This window comes from Carcharodon carcharias, chromosome 29 (assembly GCF_017639515.1).
Source record: "Carcharodon carcharias isolate sCarCar2 chromosome 29, sCarCar2.pri, whole genome shotgun sequence".
Lineage (NCBI taxonomy): Eukaryota > Metazoa > Chordata > Chondrichthyes > Lamniformes > Lamnidae > Carcharodon > Carcharodon carcharias.
Window position 1 is genome coordinate 596,972 of NC_054495.1, and position 15,973 is coordinate 612,944.

Below are 15,973 nucleotides of genomic sequence, written 5' to 3' on the forward strand. Positions count from 1 at the left end.
GTGATGTCAGGAAGCACTTCTTCACACAAAGTGAAGCGGAAATCCGGAACTCTCTCTCCCCCAGCAACCTGCTTAGACTGACAGGATCAGTTGAAAATTTCAAAACTGGGATTGATAGAGTTTTGTTGTTAAGGGTACTAAGATTACAGATCAGCCATGATCCAATGGAATGGTGTAACAGGCTCTTGGGGGCTGAATGGGCCTCCTCCTGTTACTGTGTAACGGGCTCGAGGGGGCTGAATGTGCCTCCTCCTGTTACTGTGTAACAGGCTCGAGGGGGCTGAATGGGCCTCCTCCTGTTCCTGTGTAACAGGCTCGAGGGGGCTGAATGGGCCTCCTTCTGTTGCTGTGTAACAGGCTCGAGGGGCTGAATGGGCCTCCTCCTGTTCCTCACACACATCTGTGGACAAACAACAAAAGATTCCCCATGTGGCCAGAAACCTTTCACTCCCAAATGAGCCCTAACGTCTTTGGCATATTTCGTCATCATATGTTGAAGGCTGAAAGGGCAACTAGGGGTTAGCTGCTTGTTTCTTAAAGTATGATTGCAAATACATTTTGTTTACCCATTCCACATTGCTGTTTGTGGGAGCTTGCTGTGTGTGAATTGACTACGTTTCCTACAATACAACAGTGCGTACACTTCAAAAGCACTTATTGGCTGTGAAGCACTTTGGGACATCGTAATGTTGCGAAAGGGTTTGTATAAAAGCTCCATCATCCCTTTGGGAAAATGGGAGACGCTGGCGAGACATAGTTAAAAAAATTGGGAGAGAAGCAGTCTGACACCCCAAACAAAGAATTTACATTTCTGTAGCGCCTTTCACCACATCAAACCATCTCACATGAAGTACTTCATCTTTGAATTGTGGCCCCTGTTTTAGTGTCGAGAAGCGTGGCAGGCAATTCATACACAGCAAGATCCCAGAAACAGCAGTGAAATAAATGACCGAATCATCACGTTTTTTTCTGTTTCAGTGAAGTTGGTTGAGGAAGGAATTTTGGCCCCAGGACCTCGCTAGCCCCCTCAAACCCTCAGTCTGAGGAATGGCTCACTCTCTGCTCCTTGATAGTCCTCCACATAAATTTCCTCATGCCCCTATTGGCTGTTCTTAATCTGACCCTCCTGTTGACGCTTTTTGGTAACATTCTGTCTTAGGGCTCCGAGAGAAATTTGGTCCAGATTTTCTAGTTAGCTGAATGACCAAATAAATTTAATGAATTTTCCATATGCTGCGATCCAGGAAGTTCTGGAAATTTACTGGTGTTTTGTTTACTTGATTATGTAAAGCAGCTGTTGTCAGCTGATAGTTGCAGGGAGGGAGTAAGCACTTCTGCACAAATCTTAAACAAAAACAAAAATACCCGGAAAAACTCAGCAGGTCTGGCAGCATCGGCGGAGAGGAAAAGAGTTGACGTTTCGAGTCCTCATGACCCTTCAACAGAACTAAGTGAAAATAGAAGCGAGGTGAAATAAACTTGTTCACTTTGAAACTGATTTGACTTCCTTCTCAGAATTGGTTTTGCTTCCGAAGGAGCTGCAGTGAGGCTGAAGAACTGGGATTTTAAATTCTCCACCTGAAACATTTTCAAGTGAAATGAGATGAAGCGCTTGTACTCCAGGTAGGTTACTTATTTGCTTCAAGATAATTTTGATGAGTCAGATTTTCGTGTCGGTGCTCCTGATCTCACATTCCAGCCTATTTCCTGTAGGCTGCTGAACCTTTGCGAACCGACAAAGTTGTGTGTTGGGCGATTATCAAAGGTTTACAAGCAGAAAGGAGGTGAGCCATCACATCACATCTTTGCCAGTACACAATGTTCATCTACAGAAGAGTTATGTTCAGTTTTTCTCATTTATCATATTAAAAGCTACCTCAAGTGCTAATGATGAAATAATAGTTTCATCAGAATCATAGAATGAGACAGCACAGAGGGAGGCCATTCGGCCCGTTGTGTCTATGTAGGTTCTTTTAAAGAGCTGTTCATTAGTCCTGCTCCCCTTCTTTTTCCCCAGTTCTGCAAGTTTTCCTCTTCGTGTGTTTATCCAATTCTCTTATGAAATTCTGATTCCCTATTGAATCTGCTTCCACCGCCCTTTCAGACAGTGCCTTCCAGATCACAACAACTCGCTGTGTAAAAAATATTCTCTTCACCTCCCTCTCTTGTTCTTTTCAATAATCTTCAGTCTGCAGTTACCTCCTCTGGTAACCTCTGGTTACCAACCCTCCTGCCACCGGAAATAGTTTCTCCTTGTTTATTCTATCCAAAACCCCTCATGATTTTGAACACCTCAATTAAAACTCCCCCTTAATCTTCTCTGCTCTAAGGAGGACAAACCCAGCTTCTCCAGTCTCCTCAAAATTGAAGTAAAATAAAATAGATGAATGACATAAAATAAAGAAAGAAATTATTTTGGAAACATCTTATAACTTTTTAGTTTCAATTTTACTGTTATGACATGGGAGGAAAACTATTTTTAAAAATAATTCCATCTATTAAGTGTCTGTTTCTACACGAGTCACCCAGCTTAATCCCACTCTCCCCATACATCCTGTACCCTTGAATATCTCAGTCTGTCTAATCCCACTCTCCTCCTCGCTCCCTGTACCTATCAATATCCCACCCAGTTTGAATGCAATCTCCCCCCAACTCCCCATGCTGTTTAATATCCCATTGTCTAATCCCACTCTCCTCTTCACATCTGTACCCTTTAATATCCCACCCAGTCTGATCCCACTCCCCCCTCACTTCCCGTACTCTTTAATATCCCATTTTTGTTGCAATGACTTTATTCCCTTTTTTGTTTACAAATTTGTTGCAATATTTGTGACAGAGCATCCTAGAATTAATTACCTGTGTGAAAAAAATCCCTAAAATTTTTATAGCTTATTTTATATCCAAGATTCTGTTTTATATGCTCTTAACATGAAAGTCAGCAAGTGTGTGCATATCTGTGTGAGACAGAAAGCATGTGTGTGTGAGACAGAGAGAGAAAACACGTCAGGGAAGGATTGAAACAGGGATGAGGGACTTCAGTTACTTGGAGAGACAGGAGCAACTGGGATTGTTCTCCTTAGAGCAGAGAAGATTTAGGGGAGATTTAATAGAGATTAAATATTGCTGAAAAGAGAAACATGTTGCCAAAGCTTATTAGGACAAACACAAGAATACTAAATTTCAAACAATCACACCATTTTATACAGTAGGAGAAAAAGGTGCTGATTTGTAGGCAAGTTGACTCTGATTGGCCAAGGCATTGCCACAGACAAAGAACCTAAAGGCTCCCAAGTGGCTGTTGAGGTCAAAAAAGCCTTGTACAGACTTGAACATATTCCTTTTGTTTGCAGAGAACAGGTCCCTGCTTATGAATGTATGTAGCTTCTAACAAGCATAAATGAGCCATATTCGAATGATTATCTTACTTTGGCTGTTAGTATAGCTATTAGCACACTCAGGATTGTTCACCAAGTGTTCCCCTCTCCAGGATCTCAATTTGCTTTTTAGGTTTTCCCACAATATTGGCATGCATACATATTAACACTGATTTTCCCCTCCCCTGGATTCCTGCTGGCAAATGCTTTGAGGGAAGCAAATATTCTCAGGAATAATGTTCAAGTGGCTGTTATTCCTGTGTGAGCCTGGAGTATTATGGGCTTCACAACTGGAGAACACCCTTTTCTCCTGTAGTATAAATTGTTGTGATTGTTTGAGATTTGGCATTCTTTTATTTGTCCTGATGAGTTCAAGATGAAATGCTTCAGCAACATGTCTCTTTTCTCAACAATAGTCAAGTATTCAAGCTCTGTTCTATCAGTGACAGTTTGATAGAGGTGTTCGAAATCATGGGGGGGTTTTGATTGAGTAAATAAGTAGAAACTGTTTCCAGTGGCCGGGGGATCAGTAACCAGAGGAACACAGATTGAAGAGAATCGGTAAAAGAACCAGATGAGGGAGGTTGAGGTGAATTGTTTTATGTGTGAATTATGATCCAGAATACACTAAGGGTTGAAAGCAAATAAACCCTCAGATTACAATGCTATTTTTCCCAAAGCAAAGAGATCTTGGTGGTGGGGGGGGGGTCGGGGGAGGGGAGCAGATTTATGATGAAAGTTTACAGGGAACAGAAAGAGGTTACTCAAGGGGCCCAATGGCCTCCTCTTGTGCTGTATCTCTCTACATGTTTCAATCTCCTGCAGAGAATCAGCAACAGACAACGTGTTGCAGAAACTTTCTCGGCCGCTAGAGGAGGATGCAGGCATGTCAGCTCGCCCTCTGGTGCCATGAAGCTGGTATTGCAGCAGGTTAAATATTGTTAAATCAGAGAAGGGTCACAGCACAGAAGGAGGTCACTCGGCCCGACATGTCGGGCATGCTCTCTGCAAGAGCAGCTCAGATACTTCCACTCCTCTTTTCCTGTAACGTGGCAAAGTTTTTCCTTTTCAGATAAAGATCCAATTCCCTTTGAAAGCCACGACTGAACCTGCCTGTACCATGAGGCAGTGTATTCCAGATCCTAACCGTTTGCTGCTTAAAAAGACTTATCTCCCTCTGCCCTCACACCCTTCCAAAACTGCGATGTCCAGAACTGGACACAGTGCTCCAGCTGAGGTTGAACTAGTGTCTTACACTATAGCCTCTTTGCTTTTGTATTCCATGCCTCCGTTTATAAAGCCCAGGATCCCATCTGCTTTAGTAGCTGCTTTCTCAACCTGTTCTGCCTGCTTCTACTTGTTTCAAATTGTTAAAATGATTGGATAACTTAGCTTAGGAAGAATATTAGAGTCACTGAGAAGGGTACTCAAAAGACAGGGTCCAAGAGAGATGAAGCGTTAGTCTGTTGTGGGAGAGGCTCAAGGGGCTGGATGGCCTCTTCCTAATCCTGTGCTCCTCAGTGCTCTGCGGGCTATTCCCAGGGACGCACACCGAGACAAACATCAACTGCAGCTGGAGGATCATCAACTCAGTGAAAGCCGCTCTTTGGTCTGCCCAAAACGTGTTGGTCTTCTAGCGCAAAGAGTTGTCCCCGACCGAGTGTTGCAGACTGGCACATTCCAAAGTCCAGGAACTACGTGCTGAGGGATGCAGTAAAGCTTGGGGCAGCTGCCGCAATGGGGAAACGTCACTGTCTAAGATCTTCCTACCATAGTGCACCGAGGGGCTGGGAAAGGTATAGACCCCTCAGGCTGTACGACTCACAATGAATGTATGTAGTGAATACTAAATGTATTAGAATTGTATTGAAGCACCTCAGAGTGCAACATGATATGTGCCGATAACTCCAATACCATTGGCACTGTCTCACTGTCTGTAATGACCATAGTGAAAGGACTGTAATATTCATTGATTGTATTGAAGCCCCTAGTGATCCATGTGTTAAAGTGGAATCTGATTGCACTTTTTGTGATGGCCATTTAGAAATGTTTTGTAATGTTCTTTCAGATATTTTATGAATAAAGTATATTTTTCAAACAAAAAACCTCTTGTGCCCCTCATGGTGAAAAGAAACAGCAGATCTAGAGGTGGCACAGATCTGGTAGAAATGTTAAAAAGTATAAAGTTAGAGACAGAAAAACACACGGTCTCCAGCGGCTCAATGGCGGAGGCCCAGCACTACACAGTTACTAACTCTGGCTGGGTGCATTCCTAGAGGTTATGTCATAGTACTGCCTCCTGCCAAGTGCCCCATGTCCAACCCCATTCGTTACTTGGCACAGCCATCCTCCAGGCCTCCCACTTGACCAATTAGAAAGCGAGCAGCCTCTTCATTATCTGATTGGTCAATCCTTAACTCTCCTTCTCAACTTGGACATTTTTGGAATTAATGGACAGAAGTGTTGAAAGGACCTTATTTTTTCAATGCCTCAGGTTTTGCTCCTGGCTCTTTCCTGGAGATTAATCTTCAATTCTTATAGACTCCAGGACAATCCTGGAGATGTGGGCAACCACTTTGCTGCCTTAGAGCAGTGAGGGATGGGCAATAAATGCCAGCCTTGTGAGTGACGCTTGCATACTGAAAATGAATAAAGGTGCAGTGACCTCCTGTGTTGTGGATTGATTGAATTATGCAAATTTACAGATTAGAAGAAGGCCATTCAGCCTGTCATGTCTGCTCTGGCCCTTTGAAAGAGCAGTTATGCTTAGGCCCACAACATCACTTTTTGTCTGTAATGCTCTAAGTTCGTCATCCTCGGGTACCTGTTCAACCTCTTCGTAAAAATCATTTATAGAATCAGCTTCCATCACCTTTTCTGGTCAGGCATTCCTGATCCTGATGACTCTATGAGAGAAAAAAAAAATCTCCTAATCACCTGTCCCAATCTCTTATCAATGATTTTCAAATCTGGTTATTAAATCTGCTATTTAAAGTAAGTCATTAACCCCCTCACCAGAGGAGATGGTTTTTCATTATCTAAACCTCAATCCATCTTAAAAACCGCTAATAGGTCACTTCTTAGCCTTCTCTCTTCAAAGTCTGAATTTTTCCAACCTCTCCTCACCAACCATAAAATTCTATGATTATCCTTTCAAAACCGGTTCAAACTACTTGGCTGGTAATATCAGGCCTGTTGTACGCTTTTTAAACAAACAAGTGAAAGCAAACATGTAAGCAGTGCTTTGGTGGGATAAATATGTCACCTGTGATTAAGAACATAAGAATCTGGAGCTGGAATAGGCCCCTTGGGCCTGCTTTGCCATTCAATAAGATCATGGCTGATCTTCTGTCTCCACTTACCCGCCCTATCCCTCAATTCCCTTATTGCTCAAAGATCCATCAATCTCAGTCTTGAATATACCTAACGACTGAGCACTCACAGTTCTTTCGAGAATTCCAATGATTCACATCTTCCGAGTGAAGAAATTTCTCCTCATCTCAGTCCAAAATGGCCGACCCCTTATCCTGAGACTGTGACCCCCGAGTTCTAGTCTCTCCAGCCAGGAGGGAAAACAACTGCTCATAATCAACCTTGCCAAACCCATAATTTATATGCTTCAGTGAAAGCACCTCTAAGTGCAAACGAGTAAAGGCCCATTCTACTCAAACTCTCCTCATAAGACAGCCCAGAAATAAATTTTGTTTAGCTTTGGCCAAATGGACACAAGCACTGAACTGTTGTCATTGTCTAAAAAATCATGAGTTGATGTCAACCAATTGTTTCTTCATTCTGCAGCCACTCTTATATTTGGCAACCATCCTCAAAATCGGAAATATGGGGAGGGAGACTATCTACCCAAAAAGCATTAACAATTCCAAAACCTACTCCAGGAGATCAATGCCAACGCATCAGGATCTCATGGAGAGAATGGTTGTTGCTGATGTTGACCAGGTCCAGAGATACAGAGGGTCACATGAGAACTGCTTCCTCCAAGGATTTACAACTGGTTGATTTGGGAAACTTGTCCTGCTCTACAACTGGTAAGTAAACCATCTGTACAATCAGAGAGTTATATGATTTTGGAATCTGTCAGTGAAATGTTGTTGCATCCTCTGTAAACTTGAGCTCATCCTAAACTCTGTTGCTCTGTATAGTAACACGCACCAAGTCCCATTCGTCACATCAGCTCCTGTTACTCACTGACCTACATTGGCTCCTGTTCCAGCAACACCACAATTTAAAATTGTCGCCCTTGTTTGAAATCTCTGCATGGTCCCCCCCTCCCTATCTCTGTAACCTCCTCCAGCCCCTACAACCCTCCCTACCTCTGTAATCTCCTTCAGTCCCACAACCCTCTGAGATCTCTGCTCTCCTCCAATTCTGGTGTCATGTGCATCCCTATTTCCATCACTCCATCTTTGGTGCCTGTGCCTTCAGTTGCCTAGGTCCCAAGCTCTGGAATTCCCTCCCTAAATTTCTCCATCTCTCTCTTTTACCTCCTCTAAGATTCTCCTTAAAACTGACCTCTTTGATTGATCATCTGTTCATATGTGGTTTTGTATCTTGGAGTTATTCTTTGTTTTATAATGCTCCTGTGATGTGCTTTGAGAGGTTTCATTACTTTAAAGGCACTGAGTAAATATAAGTAATTGTTGTTATTAAAGGCACTATTGAAAGGCAAGTTGTTGTTGCTGTGATTCTGTGGGTGAAATGCCAACTCCAGCCAGAGGTGGTGCTGTAGCCTGATCCCAGATATCTACAATTCTACAGTCAGCCACTAGGGGCCACATGAGGACAGCTCCTGTCATTGCTACCGCCCCCACCCCCCTCTCTGATTTCCCTCTGGACCACAATACCCTCTCCTAGTAAGAATGAAACTCATCACAGGAATCATAAACCCACATTCTCCCGTTCACCCACACAGAACATTGAGCTCCATGATGTGTTACGTTGCCAAACTAGCCATTTATCTCCCATTCCCGCTAAGGGCATTTCTTTTTAACCACATGATATGTGAGTTATGGAAGTGAAGAACTGAAATTTGCTGTCCGCTGCTTAAACTTGCACCAATTCCTCTTCAGGCATCACCCCGTGTACTTACTGACCTACATTGGCTCTGGGATCAGCAATGCCTCCATTTTTAAAATTTGCTCTTTGTTTTTACAAGAATACAATAGGAGCAGGAGTAGACCATATGGCCCATCGTCCATTAAGCCTGCTCCGCTAATCAATACGATCATGGCAGATCCTGGGCTTCAACTCCACTTCCCTGCCCGATCCCCCTATCCCTTGATCTCTCAATAGACCAAAAACCTGTCCTTGAATCTCCTGTAATCTCCTCAAATCCAGATTATCTGTGGTCCTCCAATTCGGGCCTCTTGGGCATCTCCAATTTAATTGCTCCAACATTGGTGGCTGTCTTCAGCTGCCTGGGCCTTCAGGTGCCTGGGCCCTAAGCTCTGAGATACCTACACCCCTCCACCTCTCTACCTCGCTTTCCTCCTTTATGAAACTCCTTAAAACTTAGCTCTGTGATCAAGCATTTGCTCAGTGTCATAGTTTGTTTTATAATGCTCCTGTGAAGCACCTTGGGATGTTTCATTACTTTAGAAGGTGCTATATATATATATAAAAGTTGTTGTTGTTGATATAGCTCCAGTGTAATAATTTGGGACATTTTATATTCTATTAAAAGCTCCATAGAAAGGAGGTTTGAAATAACAATAGAATGTGCTGGAAAGATCCAGGTCTGGCAGCATCTGTGGAGAGAGAAACAGAGTTAATATTTTGAATCAAATTTGACTCTTCTCCCGAACTGAAGCAAGGTGGAAGTGATTTGGGTTTTATTCTGTTGAAAAAGTGGGGAGGGGCTCAGTGGAACAAAAGGGAAGGTCAGGGATAGGTTAGAGGGTGAGGAAAATTAAATACCAAAGATATCATGGAACAAAAGGCAAAGGGAGTGATAATGATAGTAGTAGAGAAACAAAGCATTGGTCCAGAGTAGGTGTTAATAGCAGAATAAAAGTCAGCGCTGTCTGAAAGCAAGATCATGAGCATAACATATAAACTGGAAATTGGGGGAAAATAAATTAAAAATGGAAGACAGAGTTCATGGTCTGAAGTTGTTGAACTCAATGTTGATTCCAAAAGGATGTAAGTTCCCTAATCGACCTAAAGGCACTTTACAGCATCTGGGCTGTAATCTCTAAACATTAATTCTGTTTCTCTCTCATTGAGGCTGCCAGACCTGCTGAATTTTTCCATCATTTGCTGTTTTTCTTTTAGATTTCCAGCATATAAGTATTTTGCTTTTGTTATAGAAATAAGGTTGTTGTTGTTGATGTTAAAGGCTCCTTAGAAAGGCAAGTCGTCCTATAAGACCGAGGGTTGTGATTGTTGTTAAAGTGCTGCAGAAAGGCAAGTTGCTGCCGTGATGCTCTGGGTGAAATGCCAACTCTGGCCAGAAGTGGTGCTGTAGCCTGATCCCAGATATCAGCCATTCTACAGTCAGCCACTAGGAGTCACACAAGGACCACTCTTGTCATTGTTCTGTTTCCCTGTCCCTCTGCTCCTCTATTCCCCTCTTTTCAAGGAGGAGAGCTGGAAGAAGAGAGGGTGAAAGGAAATTCCAAGAGAATGAGGAATTGGAAATCAATGTGTTGGCACGTCAGGAGTGTTTGGCGAGGGTGTGAGTGATAAGGAAGCAGAGCGGAAACCAGGTTCGGTGAGTTGTGATGGATAGTAAGAATAGATCAGAAGGTCATCAAGGAGAATGCTGGAATAATTAAATGGAGAGATCATAAAAGTTAGGATAAAGTTGTCTTTGGAAACAATCAGTTTCAAAAAAATAGACAGGCTTAGAGTTATTTGCACTTGTGCTTTCACTTTGTTATAACCTACCTGTATCTGACCCATTTTACTTGGTTGAGTACCTCATTATTGAGATCAATCAGTGGTTCATTGTTGGTAAATTGAAAAAAGAAACATATTCTTATAGAACTTTTCACAATCTCAGGAAAGAGCCTTGCAGCCAAGAAAAACATTGTTCAAGTGCAGTTTGTTATGATCCCTAGCTGAGGTTACCACAGGACAAGTCTAATCCCAGACTGGTACCCAGCTTGATAGATCCTAATTTTTATTTATTTGTTTAGACACGTGGAGAGGGGCTACTGAACAGAGTCACTGGAGTCAGCTGATGAACTTTTAACAAAAGAATAAAACATTTATTAAACAAGAAAAGATGAACTATATTACAATATCCTTCACCCACAACTATGCCTTTTATAGATATATACAGATTTGTAAGGATAACACAAGTTACAAAAACATTATATTCTAAGATTCATAGTAAGTACACAGTCCATGTAAACCAATAGGCATCCTGTGGTCAGACACACCCACACCCTGAAACCAAGTGACAGATGTTGAGCCAGATGTTATGGATTCCTCCTTAACTCCCCCCAGGGAGCCAACTAGTCTCACTGCACTCCGTCCTTCACATGAGGGTTTCCAATCTCCACTCCTCAAGAACTTGCTTTGGAATCTTGCCCTAAACCAATGCATTCTCTCAGACGCCTTCTGCAAATGTTCATCTCCAGAGCGGACTCTCCTTCCAATGTTCCTAACCCCTGAGTCACCACATGCATTCAAGCTTTCTCCTATACACTCTCTCTCACTGTTCTCACTTTAAGTCTGCTTTCTGCAGCTTTAATCTGGAACCTTTCTCTCTGCCCCTCACTCTTAATCCCACTCAACAGGACCTTTTCCAGGTTCTTTTCTTTCCCTTTGATTAGAAGGTCTGCTTGGCACTTTCTCCTGTTCCACTCCCCTGGACTTTGGGGTCTTTTCTTTACCATGGGACTGGCTATCTGTCCCCTTTGCTCCAGTCTCTCTTGGCAGCTACTTTCAAAACCAACTGAGCTTGAACAATTTCCAAATCAAACTGCTGTTTCTAGTTTCTTCTGTGTGTGCCTGCAGGAGGGCCCTGCCTCACTGGACCCCTGTTGCTAGGTGACAGCCCAGTTTTTTTACTCTTGTTTGCCTTACTTAATTTAGAGTTGTAAAACTCGCATTAGAAATGGAGGCACCTTTTAAAGTGAAACTAAAACTCAAGTTGACCATTTCTTAACCCACAAATACAGGAATAGAAATCAAACTTAAAATTTAAAGCTAAAACTCATTCCTAACACCTAAAAATACAACTTAATTCATCCATCTCTATTTCCTAGTACCTTTTCCTTTGGAGGAAAGAAAGCTTCACAACAGTGAAGGTTTTTTTAAAATGGCCTCATATCCGCCTCACACAAACTTATCATAAACCTCTAACAATAACTTATTACATACTATACAAATAAATGTTCATCTCATTTCACAATTACACATCATATTTCACAATTACAAAAATGTACTTAAAGTCAATAAATGTAACAAGATTAGTAGAATTTGCACATCATAGTATTTTCATAACTCAACTAATGTTTATTTTTCTTCTTATTCCCAGTCTTTAACTCAGCAAAGATTGTTTCATTTAAGTCTACAGCCCAATCGTCCTTTTGTTAGCTGTTGGCATACTTCCATCTTCAAGCTCATTTTCCAAACCCAAATGTGGTAAATTCTCATTTCGATTTAGCAAAGCCAAAATGGCAATTTTGTTCAATAACATTTCATTTCTTCTCTGGTTAAAATCTCTTTTTGCCATTTCAAGGATGCCATCAAGATGCTTCTTATGTTCATATGAAAGGGCTTCATACTCCTGCTTGATTTGATCTTTTATGACCTTGTTGTTTCTCACAATCCCATTTCAAGCAGGTCTTTTCCACTTCTCTTTGGACAATGTCAACTATATTCTCCCTGTGGAGTTTCATAGTTCGTTCCAACCCTTCAATTCTTTTGCATAATTCATGAACTATATCATTCCACTCCTTTTCAGGTTTTAGCTGGTCTTTTGCAACCTGTCCACTTGCCTGGATTCCAACTGCTGTATTTTGTATATTAGCACCGGCAGGTATTTGTAACTCAGTGTCTCTGTTCATTGACCTGAAAGTGTCATTTTGTGCTTTCAGTCTTTTTTGTTGAAACTCTTGATTTCCAATTCTGCAGGCACTTTAGTTGTTTTCATATTGTCCATTACCGAGGTTGATATATTAATAATTTTACTTGGATCAGTGCTTTGCTCAACTGAACCACAATTCAGCAAGAAATTTTTATTCACAGGAACAACTTTGGAACTGTGACACTCCACATCACGCATCTCTTTCATCTTCTCCAGTTTGCATTGAAGTTCAAGAATCTCCTTGCTCTTTGCACGGCAAAGTTCTAACAGTTTGTTAGTTTTGGTATTAGATTCTACATCAACCACTTATTCTGATTTACCAACAATTCCTTTTCCTGATCAAGGCATTTTCCATGATATTTCATAGAGACGACTGATGCTTGAAGTTCATCAAGTTTTAACTGAAAGTTGACTTTTGTTAAATTTGCTTCTACAAGTTTAACAGTTAGACATCTCAAGTACTCAGTCAAGGGTTCTACTTTCTGTGACTGATTCTCAATTGTTCTCACCCATTCTCTTCTTTCATTAACAAACTCCTCTTTCATGCGTAAAAGTTGGTTCTCCACAGGTTTTCCTTCAATTTCCTGTTCTCGGCAATAAGCACCTCATTTTTGGCCACAGTAGTTTTCTGAAGTTGGTTAAGATCAGAATGATCAACTGCCTGCTGCAATACAGTTGTTGCCACATTACTGTCTCCACTAGCCAAATCATTACCCAGAATAAAATCCACCCCTTCAATAGGTGATTGAGGAATAATTCCCACCGGAACAATTACATTTACAAATTGACTTTGTAGGTTAACTTTACCAAAGAAACAGGTTCATAAATTCCATTAATACCACTTATTAATAATTTCTAGTTCATAAAACTACCTGGAACACAAATTGTATCATTTGCCACCCTCAATGATTGATCTGACCCTGTATCTCCCAAAATTTTGATTTGTTAATATATTTTGTGGGAGGAGTAAGGGAACACTTCTCCCTTCGACACAAAACATCCAGACTTTCTGTTATCCTGACTTCCTTCACCAGCAATCAAAGAAGAATTCTCTGGACTACCTTGAACCATATCCTCCTTTCCTGTATATTCTGAGGGAACACATTTCACCTATATTCCAATTCCCTTTCTTTTTCTTCTCTTTCTCTTGCATATTCAAGTCGCTCCATTTGCAACTGGATCTTTGCTATTTCAATTGACTCATCCCAGGGAGAACGTGGTCCCTGTTATCCCTTCCAGTTTTAAATGCTGTACCATTATCTCAAATATCTCTGCTTTCTTCACCCCTCCAAGTAATTCTAACTCCCAACTTATCTGCCAATTCTATTAGCTTGCTCTTGGTAAATTTCTGTAAACCGGTCAGAGTTACATTTTCCATCTGTAGAAAAGTCAAAGCAACTTCCAATGCCATTTTGAATTCCAACCTGTATAATATACTTTACAGCATCTCCAATGCCTATGTCCAATACCTCTTTACCTTCGCATACTCATTAAAAAGGATTCACAGATCCCACCAAAAGTCAAGGATTTCCAATCCTGCTTTATGGTGATAATCCAGAACCAATTATTATTCTGTGTCCAATCATCTGCTGTCCGCATTTCAAATCCCGCTAAGAGCCCTCTGATGACTCTGTCTTTGAGTACAACTGACGTACTTACGTAAACCAGTCTTACGCCCGGTAGTTCGTTTTAAGTCGACTTTATTACATCACACGGACTTGCTTAAAAGCGTTTTACCAAAATAACTCTAAAAGCTTACACAGTTTGGAATGTATTGATACTACCCGTCCAAGGAGAGGTGATCAGTCTCTGGCTTGGCGGTAGATCTTGTCGCTGAGTCCCTCCACTTTGCGAGGGTTGTTCCTGCACGTCTCCGCTGTCAATGTCTCCGAAGTTCCTCCTTTTATACAGTTGCACCCAGCATTGAGAACGTTCTTAATCACATACTGATGTGAATCGTGGTCATCTGTTTACTAAGCGATAAGTGTAAAACAGGTTACATCTGTTACACTGTTCCTTGTGATTAAGGTAGTTTCTCATTTATGTTGATTCATCCAGTGGGTTGGAGGGAGACGGGGGTGTGGGGGGGTGGGGGGGGGGGGGGAGCGGTGGGGGTTGGGGGGGGGAGGGGGAGTACCTTCTGTTCCCTGCGATCAATCGCCCCTTCCCCTTTTGCTGATGGTGCACATTCCATTCCTGCGCAATACTTCTATGTTGACATCCTTTACCATCATGTTCCAGGAATGTTGCAGCTTGCTTAGCCTTTCCGGCTACAGTTCCCCCCACCTTTGATCCATTGGAAGGGTACTGCAAATGGATCACTTACACACACCTTCTCTAAATAGGCAGTATCATCACCCTCCAAACCATGCATGGTATATGGATGGTTTACAACAGTTACATGGTTCACGGCTATTTATCGACAGACCAGACATTTTCGTTAATCGATCGGTCCCTTTTCCGCACATATAATTCCATATCGAACTTCCTTTCCATTTGAATTTTCCACTGTTTGAGCATTAGTACAAAATACGTTAAGCATATCAAAGTACAAAATATCAAGATTACAGCAACATGAGAAACAATTTTTATCCATGGATAAATTGTACATTTGTCCCCCAATCCCAAATATCATCCCGCCAATTACTCTTCTTAATACTGCTAATATCCTTAGCTTTTCCTGAGGTATTTTGTTCAACTTCTAGGTAGGTCACAAAGATTTTAGTTAACTCCTCCTTTATTCTCGTCAAATGTTCGGGCAATAACTTGATTTGTGTCAAATAGTTTTCCTCATAATTTTTAAGTTTCCCTTTTTATTTCTTCTGTTACATTCACACCAACTTGTCTTTTATGAATGTCTACTAATTCTATCCTCCCTATCCTAGTTGGGACTTCCGGTTGCAAACAGAAGGTGGCCCCATTAATTGGGCATCTTAGGTGCCCATATTGAAATATTGTTTCTTTGGTGGTCATGCAGTACACTCCTCTGCCCATGTATCCTACTCGGGTGGTACTACCTCTTGTTCTTCTCGCTTCCAAAGTGCAATTCAGCATTCCCTTTGCTTTAAATCCACACAGGGCTCCCTCATTCGGATATATCTGGTAAGGACAAATGGTGGTTTTGCCTGTTCCCTCGCACCTAAATAACTCTGATCCCACTGTAGTTCCATTCATTTCTATTGCACAGGCTTGTGTTGCTTCGTGTTTCATGCTTACCCCATCCATGATAACTCCTGTATTGTCCACGGTGAAGACTCGCTTCTCTATCGTGTTTTTCGACACTATAGGAATTCACAGCACCATTCCTATTGCTCTTTCAGTACTTCCCTTGCAATCTTCATCAAACCACACTTTGGTTAGTTTTCTTAACTCATAAGTCATCAGGTTAGGATTAGATTCTCTGTTCATTAAATTCTGCAATTGTTCATTACTTATCCATGATGGGATGCCTCCCTTATTAACTTGTTCCAAATTCTCTCTTAACTGTTCTACCATCCAGTTTCTGTAGTTACCACAAAGAGTTCTGTTTTGTCCCTTACTGCTG

General features: G+C 41.6%; 1 protein-coding gene across 4 annotated transcripts in view; it reads left to right on the forward strand.

Annotated features, from left to right (window-relative positions):
• The first annotated feature begins 1,390 nt into the window (after positions 1-1,390).
• Positions 1,391-15,973, forward strand: part of LOC121271072 — a 55,723-nt gene continuing 41,140 nt past the window's right edge. For 2 of the 4 annotated variants that reach the window (XM_041176790.1, XM_041176794.1), the window contains exons 1-2: positions 1,391-1,623; positions 7,173-7,417. In XM_041176790.1, the coding sequence (XP_041032724.1) occupies positions 1,604-1,623; positions 7,173-7,417 (265 nt within the window). In that variant the 5' untranslated portion in view covers positions 1,391-1,603. Of the gene's footprint in view, positions 1,624-7,172; positions 7,418-15,973 lie in introns of those variants that run through there. The other 2 variants (XM_041176793.1, XM_041176792.1) reach the window with 2 other exon arrangements.